Source organism: Caenorhabditis briggsae (assembly GCF_000004555.2).
Source record: "Caenorhabditis briggsae complete genome, chrII, whole genome shotgun sequence".
Taxonomy (NCBI): domain Eukaryota; kingdom Metazoa; phylum Nematoda; class Chromadorea; order Rhabditida; family Rhabditidae; genus Caenorhabditis; species Caenorhabditis briggsae.
Window position 1 is genome coordinate 1,380,663 of NC_013486.2, and position 17,749 is coordinate 1,398,411.

At 35.0% G+C, this 17,749-nt stretch overlaps 3 protein-coding genes across 3 annotated transcripts in view; 1 reads left to right on the top strand and 2 right to left on the bottom strand.

The window, feature by feature from the left end:
* Cbr-wdfy-2 overlaps positions 1-2,818 on the bottom strand; it is a gene marked incomplete at both ends in the record, with an annotated part of 7,156 nt that extends 4,338 nt beyond the window's left edge. Inside the window, 3 exons of the mRNA XM_002629804.2 lie at positions 462-808; positions 1,763-1,964; positions 2,755-2,818. Coding sequence (XP_002629850.2) covers positions 462-808; positions 1,763-1,964; positions 2,755-2,818 — 613 coding nt within the window. The remainder of the gene's footprint in view (positions 1-461; positions 809-1,762; positions 1,965-2,754) is intronic.
* Positions 2,819-2,915: 97 nt separating this feature from the next.
* Positions 2,916-7,752, top strand: CBG20232 (the record flags this gene model as incomplete). Its single annotated transcript, XM_045241730.1, has 7 exons — positions 2,916-2,926; positions 4,731-4,877; positions 4,924-5,010; positions 5,438-5,668; positions 6,396-6,587; positions 7,319-7,625; positions 7,681-7,752. 7 exons carry the CDS (start codon positions 2,916-2,918, stop codon positions 7,750-7,752), a joined length of 1,047 nt encoding a protein of 348 aa, XP_045096987.1.
* Positions 7,753-10,469: 2,717 nt separating this feature from the next.
* Positions 10,470-11,958, bottom strand: CBG20233 (the record flags this gene model as incomplete). The annotated part of the gene is made up of 4 exons (XM_045241731.1): positions 10,470-10,604; positions 10,770-10,786; positions 11,605-11,683; positions 11,812-11,958. The coding sequence occupies 4 exons, from the start codon at positions 11,956-11,958 to the stop codon at positions 10,470-10,472; spliced, it is 378 nt and encodes a 125-aa protein (XP_045096988.1).
* Positions 11,959-17,749: the final 5,791 nt, after the last annotated feature.

Consider the following 17,749-nt stretch of genomic DNA (forward strand, 5'->3'; position numbering starts at 1 on the left):
GGTCATTTTTAAGCCATTTTAGGATGCTGGCCTAGAAAATCAAATTTTTGCAAAAGTTAGGCCATCATGTTAAAACTACCTAGAAAACCCACACGAGTGTCGTTTTAGGCTATTTTTAGGTTGATTTTGGCCTAGGAACACCCAATAAAAATACGCCGGCCTAGGCATCCGACACGTGGCCTAGAAATCTAGACATTTGGGAAATTGGATTTCTAGGCCACCACTTCAAAATGGCCTATAAAACACACCAAGGTCATTTTAGGTCATTTTTAGGCCATTTCGAAGTGCTGGCTTAGAATTCGACACGTGGCCTAGAAATCCAAATTCCTGAAAATTGGGTTTTCTAGGCCATTTTGGGCTGAATTTTCTAGATTTTTAGAAAATCGATTTTTGGTCGTTTTCAGTCAAATTTTCGACTTCGAGGGCTAAAAATTGTCATTTTCTGCCCCAAAAAAACTCACTAGTATGCGCGCTGAGCTTGCTAACCAGATTCGGTTGATTATCAATAATCCGAAGTACAGTAACATGTCCGCCGTGATCGCCAACAAACACAAACGGCAAATCGATGACCATCGCCGTGCAGCTGTTCTCCAGAAGGTACGATCCGACCTTATTCGAGTTCTCTGAGCAATGCCAGACGATTGATTTGTCACGCGAGCAGCTGAAGATGAGCTCAGAGGAGAGGGCGAAGCCTAGGCCAGAGATTGGTCCGGCGTGGCATGTCCATTTCCGGGATTCTGTCATACTGTTGAAGTCGTCGGCCACGTTGAATTCGTAGACGTTTCCGTTGATCAGGCCGACGAGGAGTCTGGAAGAATAGGGATTTCGGGTGGAAATTGGTTCCAAAAATCATGAAAATAGCTCAAAAATCATGAAAATTGACTCAAAATCCATGAAAAATAGTCCAAAATCCATGAAAAATGGTCCAAAATCTATGAAAAACGACCCAAAAATCATGAAAAATGGTCCAAAATCATGAAAATTGACTCAAAATCCATGAAAAATGGTCCAAAAATCATGAAAATTGACTCAAAATCCATGAAAAATAGTCCAAAATCCATGAAAAATGGTCCAAAAATCATGAAAATTGACTCAAAATCCATGAAAAATAGCTCAAAAATCATGAAAATTGACTCAAAATCCATGAAAAATAGTCCAAAATTCATGAAAAATGACCAAAAAATCATGAAAAATGGTCCAAAATCCATGAAAAATGGTCCAAAATCCATGAAAAATGACCCAAAAATCATGAAAATTGACTCAAAATCCAGGAAAAATGATCAAAAAATCATGAAAAATGGTCCAAAATCCATGAAAAATGGTCCAAAAATCATAAAAAATGGTCCAAAAATCATGAAAATTGACCCAAAAATCATGAAAAAAATAGTCGAAAATCGAACAAAATTTATCCCAATTTTCGGAAGCCCAATTTTCGCTAAAAAATAGCCGATTTTCAGTCAATTTTGCTCTAATTTCTGACTATTTCTGACGAAAATCGACATAAAAATCATAATAAATGACTCAAAAATCATGAAAAATGACCCAAAAATCTTGAAAAACGGTCTAAAAATGGTCAAAGTACCACATTTTCAGACGAACTTTTTCTGCGATTTTAAGCCATTTCTGCCCAAAATTTTGGGTTTTTTCTCGGATTTTTTTTTCATGATTTTTGGGTCAATTTTCATGCTTTTTGAGCTATTTTTCATGATTTCCAAGTCATTTCCCCCCATTTTCAGCCATATTTCAGCTCCAAACGACTCACTTATAAGTCTCCTCACTGTAGAACAGACACGTCGGTGCCACAGGCATAAAGTGATGAATCGACGGCCAAAACTGATCATTATCCCTTTTCAGGTACAAACGAACGGATCTATCGTCGCTTGCCGTCCAGACGCCCTCGTCTTTCGACAGAAGGATCACATCGTTGATTCGTGCCACGTGGCCAGCGATTTTGTGAAGGAGAGCTGGAAAATCGACTATTTTGAGATCAAAAATCATTGGAATCGCTATTTTTGAGACTAGAAAAGTCTGGAAGTCGGAATTTTTAGATTTTTAATTTTTTTCAAAAAAATTCCAAAAATTTTTTTTTCAAAATTAGGCCTTAAAAAAGCTGAAAATTTCGTTCAAAAAATCACCAAAACCATCAATTTCACACTAAAAACCCAAAAAATCCTAATTTTTGATTTTTGAAAATTTTCAAAAAAAAAATTATTTTTCGGAAAATTTTTTTGATAGAAAATCAGTTTTTTAGGGGTTTCTGGGCTGGAAATTACGTTTTTTAGCTCTAAAAATCACTAAAAATCGCTCAAAACCACCTTAAATTCAGAATTTTTTTTCAAAATTTCCCATTTTATTGACACCTGAATTTCAGCAATTTAGACTTTAAAAAAAGCGAAAAATTTCAATTTTTTAGCTGGAAAAATATTGAAAACAGCGATTTTGAACTCAAAAACGACCCGAAATTCGGAATTTTGGATTTTGGGAATTTTTCAAAAATTCCGATTTTTCGCTTGAATTTCAGCAATTTAGGGCTGAAAAAAGCTGAAAATCTTGAATTTTTGCTCAAAAAATTGCTAAAATCCATCGATTTCACACTAAAAACTATCGAAAAATCTGAATTTTTGATTTTCGAAATTTTTGAAAAACATTTTTTTTTAAATTTTTTACATTTTTTATTTATTTTTCTAATTTTATGTATTTTATGATCTTCTAGCTCTTTATCCCGTTTTTTTTTCAATTCCTTTATTCCCATACTTGGTTTGGCGCCTCCCATACTCGATTCGCCTTGGTCGACGCGTTGATTGATGATTGCAGCCATTTCTGGCTGAAAATCGCTGAAAATTTCGATTTTTCCGCTTAAAACTAGTTTAAATCGCTAAAAAAGACTCAAAAAACGGCTAAAAACCAAGAAAAATATGCCGAAATCGTTGAAAATCACTTTGTTTACACCCAGCTTCCAGGAGACGAAAAATCAATAGAATCACGTGGTTTTTGGGTCGAATTTCAGTGAAAAACTCGATTTTCAGCTTGATTTCTCATGAATTTTCGAATTTTTCCGGAAAAATTGAATAAAAATCGAGAAATCTATGGAAAATGAGGCATTTAAGTCAGTCAGCCGCCTCCAACACACAGAGAAATCGAGGTGGCCTAGAAACTGGCGAAACCGGATTTTTCTAGGCCACCGGCCCGTTTTGCGAAGGTTTTCGCCTTTTTGCGCAGCGAAAAACTTGATTTTAGATGGTCCGAGTAGAGGAGTATGTTTTGGGACTGGATTCGAGGTATTTTTTGTTTCAAAAATTTTAGAAATTATTATTTTTACAAAATTTCAAAAAAATTTTGGCTTTTTTCCCGAAAAAAATCACTGAAAATGGCCAAAATTTGCATTGAAAAATCGCGAGAAAATTGATTAAAAAATTTTAATACAGTAAGCTTAAAGGCGCATGACCAAAAATTGTCGTTTGAGTCTCGCCACGAAAGCAATTTTTTTTTGCTACTTTTGGGTTTTTTTTGGCGAAATTTTTTGTAAAATAACTGAAATATAGCATTTTCAGTGCAAAATAAATATTTTTTGTCAAAAATTTCACAAAAAATCGATAAAAACCGGTGAAATTCGCTTTGAAAAATCGCCAAAAAGAACTACAGTAGTTTGAAGGCGCATAGCTTGAAATTGTTGTTTGAGTCTCGCCACGAGAGCAATTTTCGCCATTTTTGGGGTTTCAGCCAAAATTCTCGTAAATTTTGAAAATTTTTACAAAAAATCGCTGAAATTGACTGAAAATCACGCGAACGTAAATTGACAACACAAATTGACCGTCAGCAAGCGCGCTCCGTTGAACAACTTTTCCGGCGCGATATTCAAGTTAAATTTTTTCGGTCAAAAACTATTTCGGCTCAAATTTCGGTCAGAATTTCAAATAAAAACAGCAAAAAAGCACAAAATAACAAAAAATATGCAAAATCACTCCTTTTGGAAAGTTTAAAACATTTTTACTCACCAATAATTGTTACTTCACAAGTTTTTCATCGCCATTGCTTTTTTACAATAATTTCAGGTCTTTTTGTCACATTGTTGTAAAAAAATTGTCGAGTTAATGGAAAATTAAGAATAAAATGTTCATGATCATCAAATTTCATAGTTTTGTGTTTGGTGCTGCTTTAGCTATCATCAGAACCTCTCCTGATCTGGACCTCCTGAGCTCAGCTTACAATACCCGTAATTTTATGAAGAATTACAGTCGATTTTCCATTAACACGACCATTTTTTCACAACAATGTGACAAAAAAGACCTGAAAATATTGTCAAAAAGCATTGGCGATGAAAAACTTGTGAAGTAACAATTATTGGTGAGTGAAAGTTATTTTGTGCTTTTTTGCTGTTTTTATTTGAAATTCTGACCGAAATTTGAGCCGAAATAGTTTTTGACCGAAAAAATTTAATTTGAATATCGCGCCGGAAAAGTTGTTCAACGGAGCGCGCTTGCTGACGGTCAATTCAATTTGTGTTGTCAATTTACGTTCGCGTCTGAAAATCGCAAAAAAATAGTCAAAAATTTTTACTACAGTACCTTTAAAGGCGCATAGCCTAAAATCCAACGTTGAGTCTCGCAGCGAAACTAAAAATTGTTGAAAAACAGGTTTTTCATCGATTTTTTCAGCGAAAAAGGCTGAAAATAGTGGAAAAAACACAATAAAACACAAAAAAAAAGTTTTAAAATCCCGAAAAACTTCAGAAAATGCCAAATTTTCGAGCGCGAACAAATTTCTCGAGCATTCTTAAATTTAAAATGGACCAAACATATTCAAATGGGATGTGAACAGACTGGAATTGGACATTTTAGAGACATAAGTTCACTAGATATCGATGATGGAGATCAAATGTAGGATTCTAGGCCATGTTGCAAAAAGTTAGGCCACCATTTCCAGGCTTATTCTCGGCTCCTACTGTGGATCGGTTACTGTAACTCGGTACAAGAATTTGGAACGAAAAAAGTGGAAAAAACCAATGCAATTGTAAGTTTTTCTGCCTTAGATGGCCTAAAATTCTTTGTTTTCGGTTTTGATAGCCTAGAATTTGAAATTTCGGATTTCTAGGCCACCTAGAAGAATGTGTCATTTGAAGAGATTTAAAATGAGTATAAACATGCCTAGAATCGGTTCACATTGAAAATGGGGGTCAGAGAAGCAGTGTGTCTGGCTTCTCTAACTCTCGAGCTTTTGTTTTTATTTTCATGAAGTTAAATGATTTGAATTTCCCGCGTTTAGAGCTTCAAAATGAGTATAAACACGACCGATTTTAAAAGTTTTCGATTTTTCGGGTCCCGCCACGAAATTTCAAAAATTGTCAAATTTAAAGGAACATAGTCATGTTTATACTCATTTTGAAGCTCTTGACGAGACAAATTCAAATTTCCTAATCTCAACTCTCAGAACCTTCCAGAAATCTCGAATCGGAGCCGTTGAAAACTATCAAATGGTGTCCAGTGGATCTGCGTCTCTTCATGGTTAGCACATTCAAAAAGTCTCTAAATCTATGTGATGCTTTAAATGAACGAGTTTTACACTCTGGAACATTCGATGGACCGGTTCATTTCGATTGGAATAGTCATCAGACGCATCCAAAAGTTGCTGTGGCAGATGGTAGTCGGACTATGAAAATTGTGGATTTTAGGTGGGATTTTTAGCTTTTTTCTATTGAAAATAAATTTATCGAATTTAGCTCGTTACAAGCTTCAAAATGAGTATAATTATGCCTATGTTCCTTTGAATTTCAAACTTTTTGAAATTTCGTGGCGGGACCCAAAAAATCGAAAATCTTCAAAACTGGTCATGATTATACTCATTTTTAAGCTTTCAACAAGACAAATCACATTATTTTTAGTTGAAAAAGTTTGAACTAAAACTAACAAAGTTACACATGTATGAATAACGGTTACTGTACCGGAAACTTGTCATGGTCCTAAAACACCCCAACCTTGACCGATTTTATTGAAAATACGTGTTTTGAGTTTTTTACGTAGAGAGCTTCAAAATGAGCATAAACATGCCCATGTTCCTTTAAATTTTAAATTTTCAAATTTTCGTGGCGGGACCCAAGTACTAAGAATTTCAAACCTAGTCGTGTTTATACTCATTTTGAAGCACATAACAAGCCAAATTTGAAAATCATAATTTCATAAAAAAACGGACAGAAACTAAGGCAGTTTCGCTTAAAACAAAAGCTTGAGAGTCAGAGAAACGAGACACGCTGCGTCTCTGACCCCGATTTTTCAATGTAGACAGATTCTAGGCATATTTATACTTATTTTGAAGCTCTTGATGAGACAAATCGAATAAGAGCACTTGCTGGCCTAGAAACCCAAAATCGAAAAAGTTAGGCCATATTCAAATTTTTCCAGAGTCGGAATTTCCCTGCCACAAATCGTTCGCTGGGATGATGTGCCAATTGATATGGTCCAATGGTTTCCATCCAAGCAGAATTATGTGTATGTCGGTAGACAAGACGGGCGGATCGGAGTTTTCGATATCCGAAGTACACGTGGCGTTTTGATGGAAAAACAAATTCATGGTTCGAAAATGTTTGGAATGAAGTAAGAACCTAAAAATGGGGCTTTCTTGTTTTGAAAATGTGATTTTTTAATTTGGCTTGTCCAGAGCTTCAAAATGAGTATGAACATGACCATGTTCCTTTAATTCTGAGTTTTTGGGATTTCGTGGTGGGACCCAATATTTCGAAATTTTTCAAAACTGGTCGTGTTCATACTCATTTTGAAGCTCTAAACACGAGAAATATATGAATGTTGATGTCATAAAAATCGGTCTAAAACTAAACGAGTTACGAGCAAAACAAATGCTCGAGAGTCAGAGAAACCAGACACACTGCGTCTCTGGCCCTAAACTTTAACGTCAAAGGAACATAGTCATGCTTGTACTCATTTTGAAGCTCTCGATGTTAGAAATCTAAAAAACGTTATTTCAAAAGAATTGGTCGAGGTTGGTATGTTTTAGGACCATGAAAAGTTTCAAACTACAGTAACCATAATTCATACAAAACAAAACATAACTTTGTTAGTTTTCGCTCAATTTCGATAACAGTACAATAAATCGATTCAGCTTGAAAGGAGCTTTAAAATGAGTATAAACATGACTAGTTTTGAGAATTTCGATTTTTGGGTCCCACCACGGAATTTCCAAAAATTTCAAGTTTAAAGGAGCATAGGCTTTTTTATACTCATTTTAAAGCTCTCGACGTGACAAATTTGAATTTTTTGTTTAAAAGCCTTAAAATGGATTTCTAGGCCACCAAAACCCATTATTTCAGAATCACCCCAGATGGACGTCATCTGATCAGTGGAGACACTTCTGGAAGGATCCACGTGGCAGATACATGGGATTTAAGCACGAAATTTGAATTTCGCGGGTTTTTCAACCCGAAAATCGTGGCGAATCAACAATTGGAGGTTTTGGCGATTGGGAAGGATTTGTTCGTTGCGACGAATTTCGAAAAATTGACAATTTTGAAGTTTTCAAAAGGGAAATTAGAGAAAAATGAGCAATCAAGATTTCTAGAGATTGCTCCGTGCGCTTTAAAAGACCAGGCAATGCGGTTCAGACGGTCCAGTTATGAGGTGAGCAAAAATGGGAAATTTGAGAAATCAAAATTATTTTTTTTTCAATTTTCAGCTCATCGCCGGCCACAACTACAATTATTTGAACATTCTCTCTCTTGGTGTTCATGAGGATACTTCAAACTGAACATTTTAATTTTTTTTAAATTTTGCAACTTTTTGTGTCATTCCTATGTACAATACAAATGCTTAAATTATGCCATAAAATCTTAAATTTTGATTTTTTCGTTCTTAAACTAAAACGATTGAATTTGTCTCGTCAAGAGTTTCAAAATGAGTATAAACATGGCTATGTTCCTTAAAATTTGAAATTTATTGAAAATTTCGTGACGGGACCCAAAACTTTTTCGATTCCGGTTTTCTCGGCCAGCATGTACTCACATTCAATTTGTCTCATCAAGAGCTTCAAAATGAGTATAAACATGACTAGAATTGGTCTAAATTGAAAAAGGAGGTTAGAGACGCATTGTGTCTCGTTTCTCTGAGTCTCGAGCTTTATTTTTGGTCGTAACTTGCTTCGTTTTTGTCCAAATTTTATGAAACTAAAATTTTTGAATTTGTCTTGTCAAGAGCTTCAAAATGAATATAAACACGACCAGTTTTGACAATTTTCGATTGTTTGGGTCCCACCACGAACATTTGAAAAAATTTCAAACTTAAGGGAACATGGGCATGTTTATACTCATTTTGAAGCTCTTGCTAGGAAAAATCTAAAAATTATAATTTCAATCAATTTGGACAGAAACTGTCAAAGTTATGTCGGAAAGACGGTTTCTGGAATATTTTGCTTGAAACTTTTCATGGTCCTGAAACACACCAACCTTGACCAATTTTAATGAAAGTAATTTTTTTTTGAATTTCCCACAGTAAGGGCTTCAAAATGAGTATAAACATGACTATGTTCCTTTAAATTTGAAAACTTCAAGTTTTCGTGGCGGGACCCAAAAATCGGAAATTTTCAAAACTGGTCAAGTTTATACTCATTTTGAAGCCCTTGACAAGGCAAACTTGAAAATTTTTATTTTATCAAAATTGAGCTAATACTAAGGAAAATACGCTCAAAACAAAAGCTCGAGAGTCAGAGAAACGAGGCACACTGCGTCTCTACCCTCATTTCTCAATGTAGACCGATTCTAGGCATGTTTATATTCATTTTGAAGCTCTCGATGTCAGAAATCTAAAAAACGTTATTTCAAAAGAATTGGTCGAGGTTGGTATGTTTTAGGACCATGAAAAGTTTCAAACTACAGTAACCATAATTCATACAAAATAAAACATAAATTTGTTAGTTTTTGCTCACTTTTGATAAAAGTTTAATGACTAGTTTTGAGAATTTCGATTTTTGGGTCCCACATTTCAAAAAAATTCCCTATTTCTCAATGTAGACCGATGATAGTCATGTTTATATTCATTTTGAAGCTCTTGGCAAATCGAGTAAGACTATTTGCTGACTGAGAAAACGCAATGTTTTAGAAGCTAAATTGGTTTATTGAACGATATAGAATGATACAATAGAGGGGCTTTTATACTGGTTACATGATAAAGAATTTAATAAAAGAAAGTGATTGCGGGGGATGCAATGCACATTCCCCGGTGAATCACCACCAGAAGAGTGCGATTTAGCACACTCCCGGCATTAGAGAAAAGAAGACACAACGAAATTTAAAATTAGTTGTCCATTGGTCCAATTGACACTGAAGAACTGAGTGACTACGTCTTCGGCGTCCACTCGCCTCTTGTAGTACTGTTCTGCGTCACGTCTTATAGCTTTGGGGATTTTAAAGACTAACGAGTTTTGAAAAATATTGATTTGGTAAATTTCAACGAAAATTGGAACTTTTGAAATTTCACAGGTTTTTCAGGGGTTTCAGGAATATTAAGGATTTTTTGAAAGATTTGGAATTACCGTACGCCACCCGGACCGTCCACTTTGAGCCTCACTTCTTTTGAAAGATATGAAAAAAGTTGTCAACTAATAAAATATTTATCATGTTATCAGCAATTTTTTATCAGTTGATCACTTTTTGATATCTTTCACAGAAAATGAGATACATGGGCTCAAATTTGACAAAACGGGTGGCGTTCTATTAGAGTGTTTACGGTATCTAGAAATAAGATTTCTTGGATTTCGAACTTTTCAAATTCGATGTTTTTCCTAGAATTCTCAAATTTCCGTATTTTGAGTTTTCCAGATTTTCCCGAATTTTGGATTTCTCGTAAAGTCCCATTATCCTGTTACCCAACTGTTCATAACCTTCGTACTGGCTCAGAAAATCAGTTTCATACGTTTTCTGACAAGGGTGACAGTTGAGTGACAGGCTGCTTCGGGAAAATCCGGCTTAGCAACCTTAGGCTTATGCTTAGCTATACCGAAGGTTTAGGCTAGCTAAGGCTTAGGCTTAGGGTTCCTGATTAAAAAAAATTTTTTTTTTGAAAAACCTTGTAGTTTCGAATTTTTTCGAAATTAGAAATTAGAAATTTTTTTCAAATAACTTATTTTATTGCTCATCACAAAAAAAATAGTTTTAAAAATTTCAAAGAATCGAAAATAGGAGAAAAATACAATTGAAAAAATATATAAATTATGTGATTGAGTGAAAAATATTAAAGATGATCCTTTTTTTTGAGATTTTAGAAAAAAAAAACAAAACAATTTTGAAATGGGGTGAGAGGATGGTGGCCTAGATATCCAAAATATCAAATCCTCGACCATTCGATTTTACAGTAACCAGTACCAATTAACTACCCGCTGGAGATATAAGTAATAAAGACTTTGACCTAGTAGATTTTTCAGTCTAATTTTTAGGAATTATTTTTTTTTTGAAATTAAAAAAATTCCAGGGATTACTGTAACCGATATTCATAAGGATGCCTTATCACTGGACGAAAATCAAATAGACCATTTCGAATGAATCGATCGTATCGCTCGGTGGGTCCCGCTGGTTTTGATGATACGTACACTTTTTCGTATATTCGATTCTGAAAAAATAAAATTTGGAAATTTTTTTGCAAATTCGCTCTATTGATAATCCAAAAAAAATTAGTTCAAATGCTCCAAAAGTGAGCAAAATCGGAGCAAAACAAGCTTAGATAGAAGCAATTTTAGAAAGTGTGCTCTATTGAGAATTTTCATTTTTGACCTACCTGAAGACTGGGTAGCGCTGCAATTGTGGGATCGTTGTGGTAGTTTTCTGATGTGGCAATCCGTAGAAATTGGCCCAGTGGCATTGAGAATGCTGCAAATTTTGAAAAAAACAATTTAAAAATTTTTTTGAAAATTTTGAACTCGAGAAAACCAAAAATTACGAAAATTCGATTCCGAAAAATTCTAAAATTTTTTTTTTGAATTTTCAGAATTTGGAGATTCTCTTTATTACTTTTCATTTTTCAAAAAATCAAAGTTCGAAAAATCTGAATATTCTGAAATTTTGAAAATTCAAAATTTTCCATAATTTCAGACTTTTCATAAACTAAAAGTCAGTAAAATCCAGAATTTCAGAATTTCAGAATTTCAGAGTTTCAGAATTTCAGAATTTCAGAGTTTCAGAATTTCAGAATTTCAGAGTTTCAGAATTCCAGAACTTCAGAATCTCTGAATTTCAAAATCTCAGAATTTTAGAATCTCAGAATTTCAGAATTTCAGAATTTCAGAATTTCAGAATTCCAGAACTTCAGAATCTCTGAACTTCGAAATCTCAGAATTTCAGAATTTCAGAATTTCAGAATTTCAGAATTTCAGAATTTCAGAATTTCAGAATTTCAGAATTTCAGAATTTCAGAATTTCAGAATTTCAGAATTTCAGAATTTCAGAATTTCAGAGTTTCAGAATTCCAGAACTTCAGAATCTCTGAACTTCGAAATTTCAGAATCTTAGAATCTCAGAATTTCAGAATTTCAGAATTTCAGAATTTCAGAATTTCAGAATTTCAGAAGAATTTAAAAATTTTCAAATTTCCCGCCAAATCCAAAAAAGCTCACCTTGTGCCAAAAAGTAGAATAAGCAAACGAGTGCTCGATACAATCTCATATTTCCGGGTCCCGAAGTGTAGTTTGTAGTCTGAAGTTTGAAAAAAAAAACTTTAAGAAAAACACATTTAAATGAAAATTCTAAGCCAAAAATCGAAATTTAAAAAAGATCCCAAAGTAAGCTCCGCCCATTTTTCGTGAAGAATCTTCTAGAAGAACCTTCAGAAGACGTTCCACGTCTTCTGAATTTCTCCAGAAAACACAGTGACGAAACGAAATGAATTCTGCGGGGGTGGATGGAGGGAAAAGGTTCCTGATTGGATTATCAGGTTTCTGGAGATCTAGAGAAAATGAGGGGACCAGCATTTTCTGCAAAACGTACGAGAAAAGAGAAAAAAGAAGAAAGAGACTAGATTTTCCGAAATAAATTTATTTTGTAGAAAAAGCAGAAGAAGAGGAAGGAATAGGGAAAGAAAATGTCTTGGGAAAATGGGCCCCTTGGAAATTTTAGGGTTGAAATTTGGGTGGGAAAGTTTCGATATTTCATTTGTTCAAAAAGGAAAAAAAAGAAGAATTTCAAAAAAGATTTTCCTTCAAAAGAAGAATTCCTGTGAATTATTTCAGTCTAACACCGTATTTCCAGCGGTTCTAAGAGCCGAGTTATAACCATTTGAGGTTTATACGGCTAGACACGCAGACAACGAGACACTCTGATTGTCTGCGTCTCTCCCAAACTTCAATTAGCCGTATCTCGGCTTCTAGACTAGCTAGAAACATGAAAATTGAACAGAACTGTTTAAGATTCTAAGGAGCACCTTGTAAAATTAGGAAAAAAACAATGGGAATTCAGAAACCTCAGAATTTCAAAATTTTGAGAATTCGGAAATTCACAATTTGTGAAAAAACAATTCTAGGATACAAACGCCATCATTTTCATATTTTTCTGTCCAATTTTCAGAGACGCCAGACGACGAGACACACTGCGTCTCTGACCTCTCAAACTTCAAATGGCTATATCTCGGCTCCTAGAAGAGCCAAAAATATGAAAATTGCACAGAAAGGTGTAAAAATTCATGTAGCACTTTTTGAATAGGTTTTCAAAACGCCAAAACTCTAACTGTCTGCGTCTCTTCTAAACTTCAAATGGCATTATCTCGGCTTCTTGGATAGCTAGAAGGATGAAAATTGGACAGAACTGCTTAAAATTTCAAGGAGCACTTTTTGAAGTTCAGAAAACACTAGAAATCTAGAATTGGCAAATTTTTGAGAATTCAAAAATTCAAAATTCCTGAGAAAAAATTCTAGGATACAAAAGACACATTTTTAACACTTTTCTGTCCAATTTTCAACTTTCTAGCTCAATTTTGAGCCGAGATACGGCGCTTTGAAGTTTTGAAGGCTAGAGACGCAGCGTGTCTCGTCGTCTGCGTCTCTAGCCTCCGTAACTTCAAATCACTGTATCTCGGTTCCTAGACTAGCTATAAACTCAACGCAATTGTAGGAAATTTAAAGTAGTTTTAGAAAATTATAGTGAAATTTCCAATTCTTCAAAGTCCAAAATTTTCAGAGAAATTCTCGAAGACCCCAACGACATTGAAATTGGTCCGTGCTATGATTTAGATCGTGATGAATGCATTTTTACGAACAAAAACTCGAATCAATCCGATGAAAATATTGATCAGTTTTTGGAAATTTTGCCACATTTGGATGTGGATAAGGTAAACTTTGTTTTGGTCGAAAAATCAATTATCTAGCGTTTCTAGTAGCTGTGAGATATGGCCATTTCAAGTTGAGGAGGTTAGAGACGCAGTGTGTCTCGTCGTCTGGAGTCTCTGACTTCCTACACTTTAAATGGCTGTGTCTCAACTCTTAGAAGAGCTGAATGACAGAAATGTATAAAGTTTTGTGAGTTTCCGAAAATCTGAATATCGGCAAATTCGAAGTTTTGAAGTTTTGAAAACCTATTCAAAAAGTGCTCTATGAATTTTTACACCTTTCTGTGCAATTTTCATATTTCTGGCTCTTCTAGGAGCCGAGATATAGCCATTTGAAGTTTGAGAGGTCAGAGACGCAGTGTGTCTCGTCGTCCGCGTCTCTAGCCTCCTCAATTTCAATGCACCGTATCTCAGCTCAATGGAGCGCTAGAAAGCTCGTTTTCCTTTCAGTCTATCCTCTTTCTCAGTGAGTTTCAATTTCCGGAAGCTGTCAGGATTGCTCAAAAACTATGTGCCTCAACTCTGCCTCCACGTCAACTAGCAAAGAGGAAACTGAGGATGAACTGATAATGTAGAAGAGAAACGGGATCTATACATTTTATTTTAAAATTTCTGACTTTCCAACCTTTCAGATGACGTACTCACTCTTTTTGTGAAGGCGTGGGGGAGAGAAGGGGCTACAAAGGCTCGTTTTCCTTCTGGACGACTACAAAAGTTTTGTCATAGTTTTGTCATATCCCGCGCGTCATATTCAGGAAGTTTTGGTTCTTTTCTCGAATATTCTGAAAATCCAAATTCTAGAATATACATAGTTTCCAAGGTTAGAGACGCGGAAAGCAAGACACTCTAGCTGTCTGCGTCTCCTCGAAACTTTTAAAGCACTGTATCTCATCTGGGAGTATAGTTACAGCACCGTGAAATTTCCGGGGTTAGAGACGCAGTGTCTCTCGTTGTCTGCGTATCTCACCTTCAAAATTTTAAATGGCTGTATCTGGGATTCTAGACTAGCTAGAAACATGAAAGGTGAACAGAAATGTTTGAAATTTCAAGGATCATCTTTTGAAATTTTTGTGATTTTTGTGATTCCAAAAAACCTTAAAATTTTTGTTTCAAATTTAAAGTCATCAAGTTTCATAAATTGGAAGTTTTGCCAATATCTGACTTCGATTTTCAGTAATCTCGAAGTATAGATGTTCTGGAATTTCGGAAATCAGAGCCTTCAAGAAGTGCTCCTTAAAATTTCACACAGTTCTGTCCAATTTTCAACTATCTAGCACAATTTTGAGCCGAGATACAGTCATTTGAAGTTTTGTAGGCGAGAGACGCCAGACGACGAGACACACTGCGTCTCTGACCTCTCAAACTTCAAATGGCTATATCTCGGCTCCTAGAAGAGCCAGAAATATGAAAATTGCACAGAAAGGTGTAAAAATTCATGGAGCACTTTTTGAATAGGTTTTCAAAACGCCAAAACTCTAATTGCCTGCGTCTCTTCTAAACTTCAAATGGCATTATCTTGGCTTCTTGGATAGCTAGAAGGATGAAAATTGGACAGAACTGCTTAAAATTTTAAGGAGCACTTTTTGAAGTTTAGAAAACACTAGAAATCTAGAATTTTGAATTTTTGAGAATTCAAAAATTCAAAATCCCTGAGAAAAAATTCTAGGATACAAAAGACACATTTTTAACACTTTTCTGTCCAATTTTCAACTTTCTAGCTCAATTTTGAGCCGAGATACGGCGCTTTGAAGTTTTGAAGGCTAGAGACACAGCGTGTCTCGTCGTCTGAGTCTCTAGCCTCCGTAACTTCAAATCACTGTATCTCGGCTCCTAGACTAGCTAGAAACATGATTATTTGACGCAATTGTAGGAAATTTAGAGTAGTTTTAGAAAATTAAAGTAAAAATTCCAGTTCGTCTCTCGTTGTCTGCGTATCTCACCTACAAAATTTTAAATGACTGTATCTGGGCTCCCAGAAGGCCTAGAAGCTCAACAGCAAAAAATTGAGGAACTAAAAAATCAGACTTTTTTCTTTTCTGCCAATGACCAATCACTTTCTTTGTGCTCATAATTACGTAATAAAACAGATCCAGGTGATTCTTTCGGATCCGAAATGTTAAGAATTCTGAATTAAAGATCGGAATGAAAAAGAAAATTGAGTGAAACAAGAGATTGTGGAAGATTCTAAAAGTAAAAAAAATACATTTCTTTATAGTCGAATTTCCATTTGAAGGGAAAAAACGAAGACATTTGTGATCTCAAAAATCTTAAAGTTTATTTTCGGGGAGCTCAAAATTTGGGAGCCAAAAATAAGTCGTGGGAAAGTCTGGGGTCCAGAAAAGGGAATTTGTTTTGGATTTGGAAAAAATTCGAATTTTTTTGAAATTCCGACTTTTCCGAGTTTCCAAACTTTCCAGATTTATCGAACTTGGAAAAAATGTTGGGCTTTTCAACCTTTTCAATTTTTTAATTTTTGTGGAATTTCCGAATTTTTGGATTTTTTGGATTTTTTGAAGTTCCAGGAACTGATAAAAGTCTGAAAAGCGTACTTGAAAAATTTAGAATTCCACTCACAAAACCTTCAAAAATTGAATTTAAGATCAAGAAGTTGAGGAATTGGACAACTTGAAAACATTGAATTTTTTCTCAATTTTTCAATTTTTCAGTTCAAAAAGTGAGTCAGAAATTTTCAAATTTTATACCCACTAGAATCTCCTTGTCTAGACACACTTTCAGCATAAATTTACATCAAATTTCTGAAAAAAACGGGACATTTCAAATTTTAATTTAAATCAGAAAAGACAGATTAGCATAGATCATTACTAACTAGGGAAGGTTGTAACTGGGGTATGGGACTTTGATATGAGGCCTATATCATTCGAAAGCTGAGAATGAGACATTTTCAAATATATATTCAGATTTTGCTGCGGACATTCCAGATCCGAGAAAATCGAATTTGAAATTTGGCTGAAATTCGAATATTTTGAGGGCCAGATCTCCCCCTTTCTTATCTCTAATCATTATTAATAACATTCATCAAATTCTGTATGTGCGTATGTATGTCGCGTGGCCGTTCACCCCTTCAAAGTTAATCGATTGAGCTGAAACCTGGCAGGTAGATCAGAAATATCTCTAATTAGATGCCCGTACTTTTCTTTTTTCAAATGTTTGATTTTGAAGTCTTTTGGAGATGTTCCTTGGTTTCACCACACTAAAGGGTGGTGGACAGGAAGGGCGATGGTGGAGGGCGACCGGAGGCCAGGAGGTTCAGCCCCGAAAGGGCGTAAACCGACTGGTATTGAAAATTTGGGATTTGGAATCTCAAAAATCAAAAAAAAAAAAAGTTTAAAAAGACATATTTTTATTTTTTTTATTCTGAAAGTCAGCAAGGATTTGGAATTTGAATACCGTAAAACTTGAATTAGAAGAGCCCCTCTAATAGAACAGCCCTTCGAGAAGGGCCCCCCTTGAAAATGTGTGTTTGAAATCAGAAAATTTCCTTACTTTTTCAGTGGAAAATATTCCGGGAACTTCACAATTTGATAGAAACTTGTTGAAACTCTATTTTTCGATAAAAAATCTTGCTAAATTTTGGTGAAATTGGCAGATTTTCATGAATTTTGAACTTTTCGATGCGAAATTTAGAAGAACCTCCTCTAATTGAAGGGCCCCTGTAATAGAAAGGCCCTCCGGAGGTGCATTGGAACCATAGAAAGGCTGGCCCTTCTAATACAGGTTTTACGGTAATCCGGATTTCCAGATTTCGCGGTTTTTTGAAAGTTTTCAATAAATGTGCAAAATATCGAAAAATGAATGAAAAGCGAGGGTGGATATGAATATTCAATGTTGGAATTTCTCCGAAATGTGAAAAAAATAATTTTGAGATTTCGAAAAAAATTCGAAACTCAAAAATCCAAAATATCCAAAACTTTCGAAAACCTGAAAAATCTTTCCATTCCAAAAATCCTAAGTACTCTCAGAGGGCTTGGAACAATAGAAGGACCCCTGTAATAGAAGGGCCCTCTGTGAGAAAGGACTCCCCAAAAGAAATTGGCAGATTTTCATGAAATGCAAAATTTTGGGAAAAAAACTGGTCGGAAGAATAGAAGGGCCTCCCTCTAATCGAAGGGCCCTCCGGAGGTACCTTGGAACAATAGAAGGGCCCGCCCTTCTAATGCAGGGTTTACGGTAGTTTTGAAAGTATTGGTTGTTTTAGATTTCTCCGAAACTTGAAAAAAAGAATTTTAAGATTTCGAAAAAGTATTCGAAACTCAAAAATTCCAAAATATCCTAACTTTCGAGAAAGGACTCCCCAAAAGAAATTGGCAGATTTTCATGAATTTTGAACGAAACTTCGTCGAATTTTTCGATGCAAAATTTTGGGAAAAAACTGGTCGGAAGAATAGAAGGGCCTCTAATTGAAGGGCCCCTGTAATAGGGAG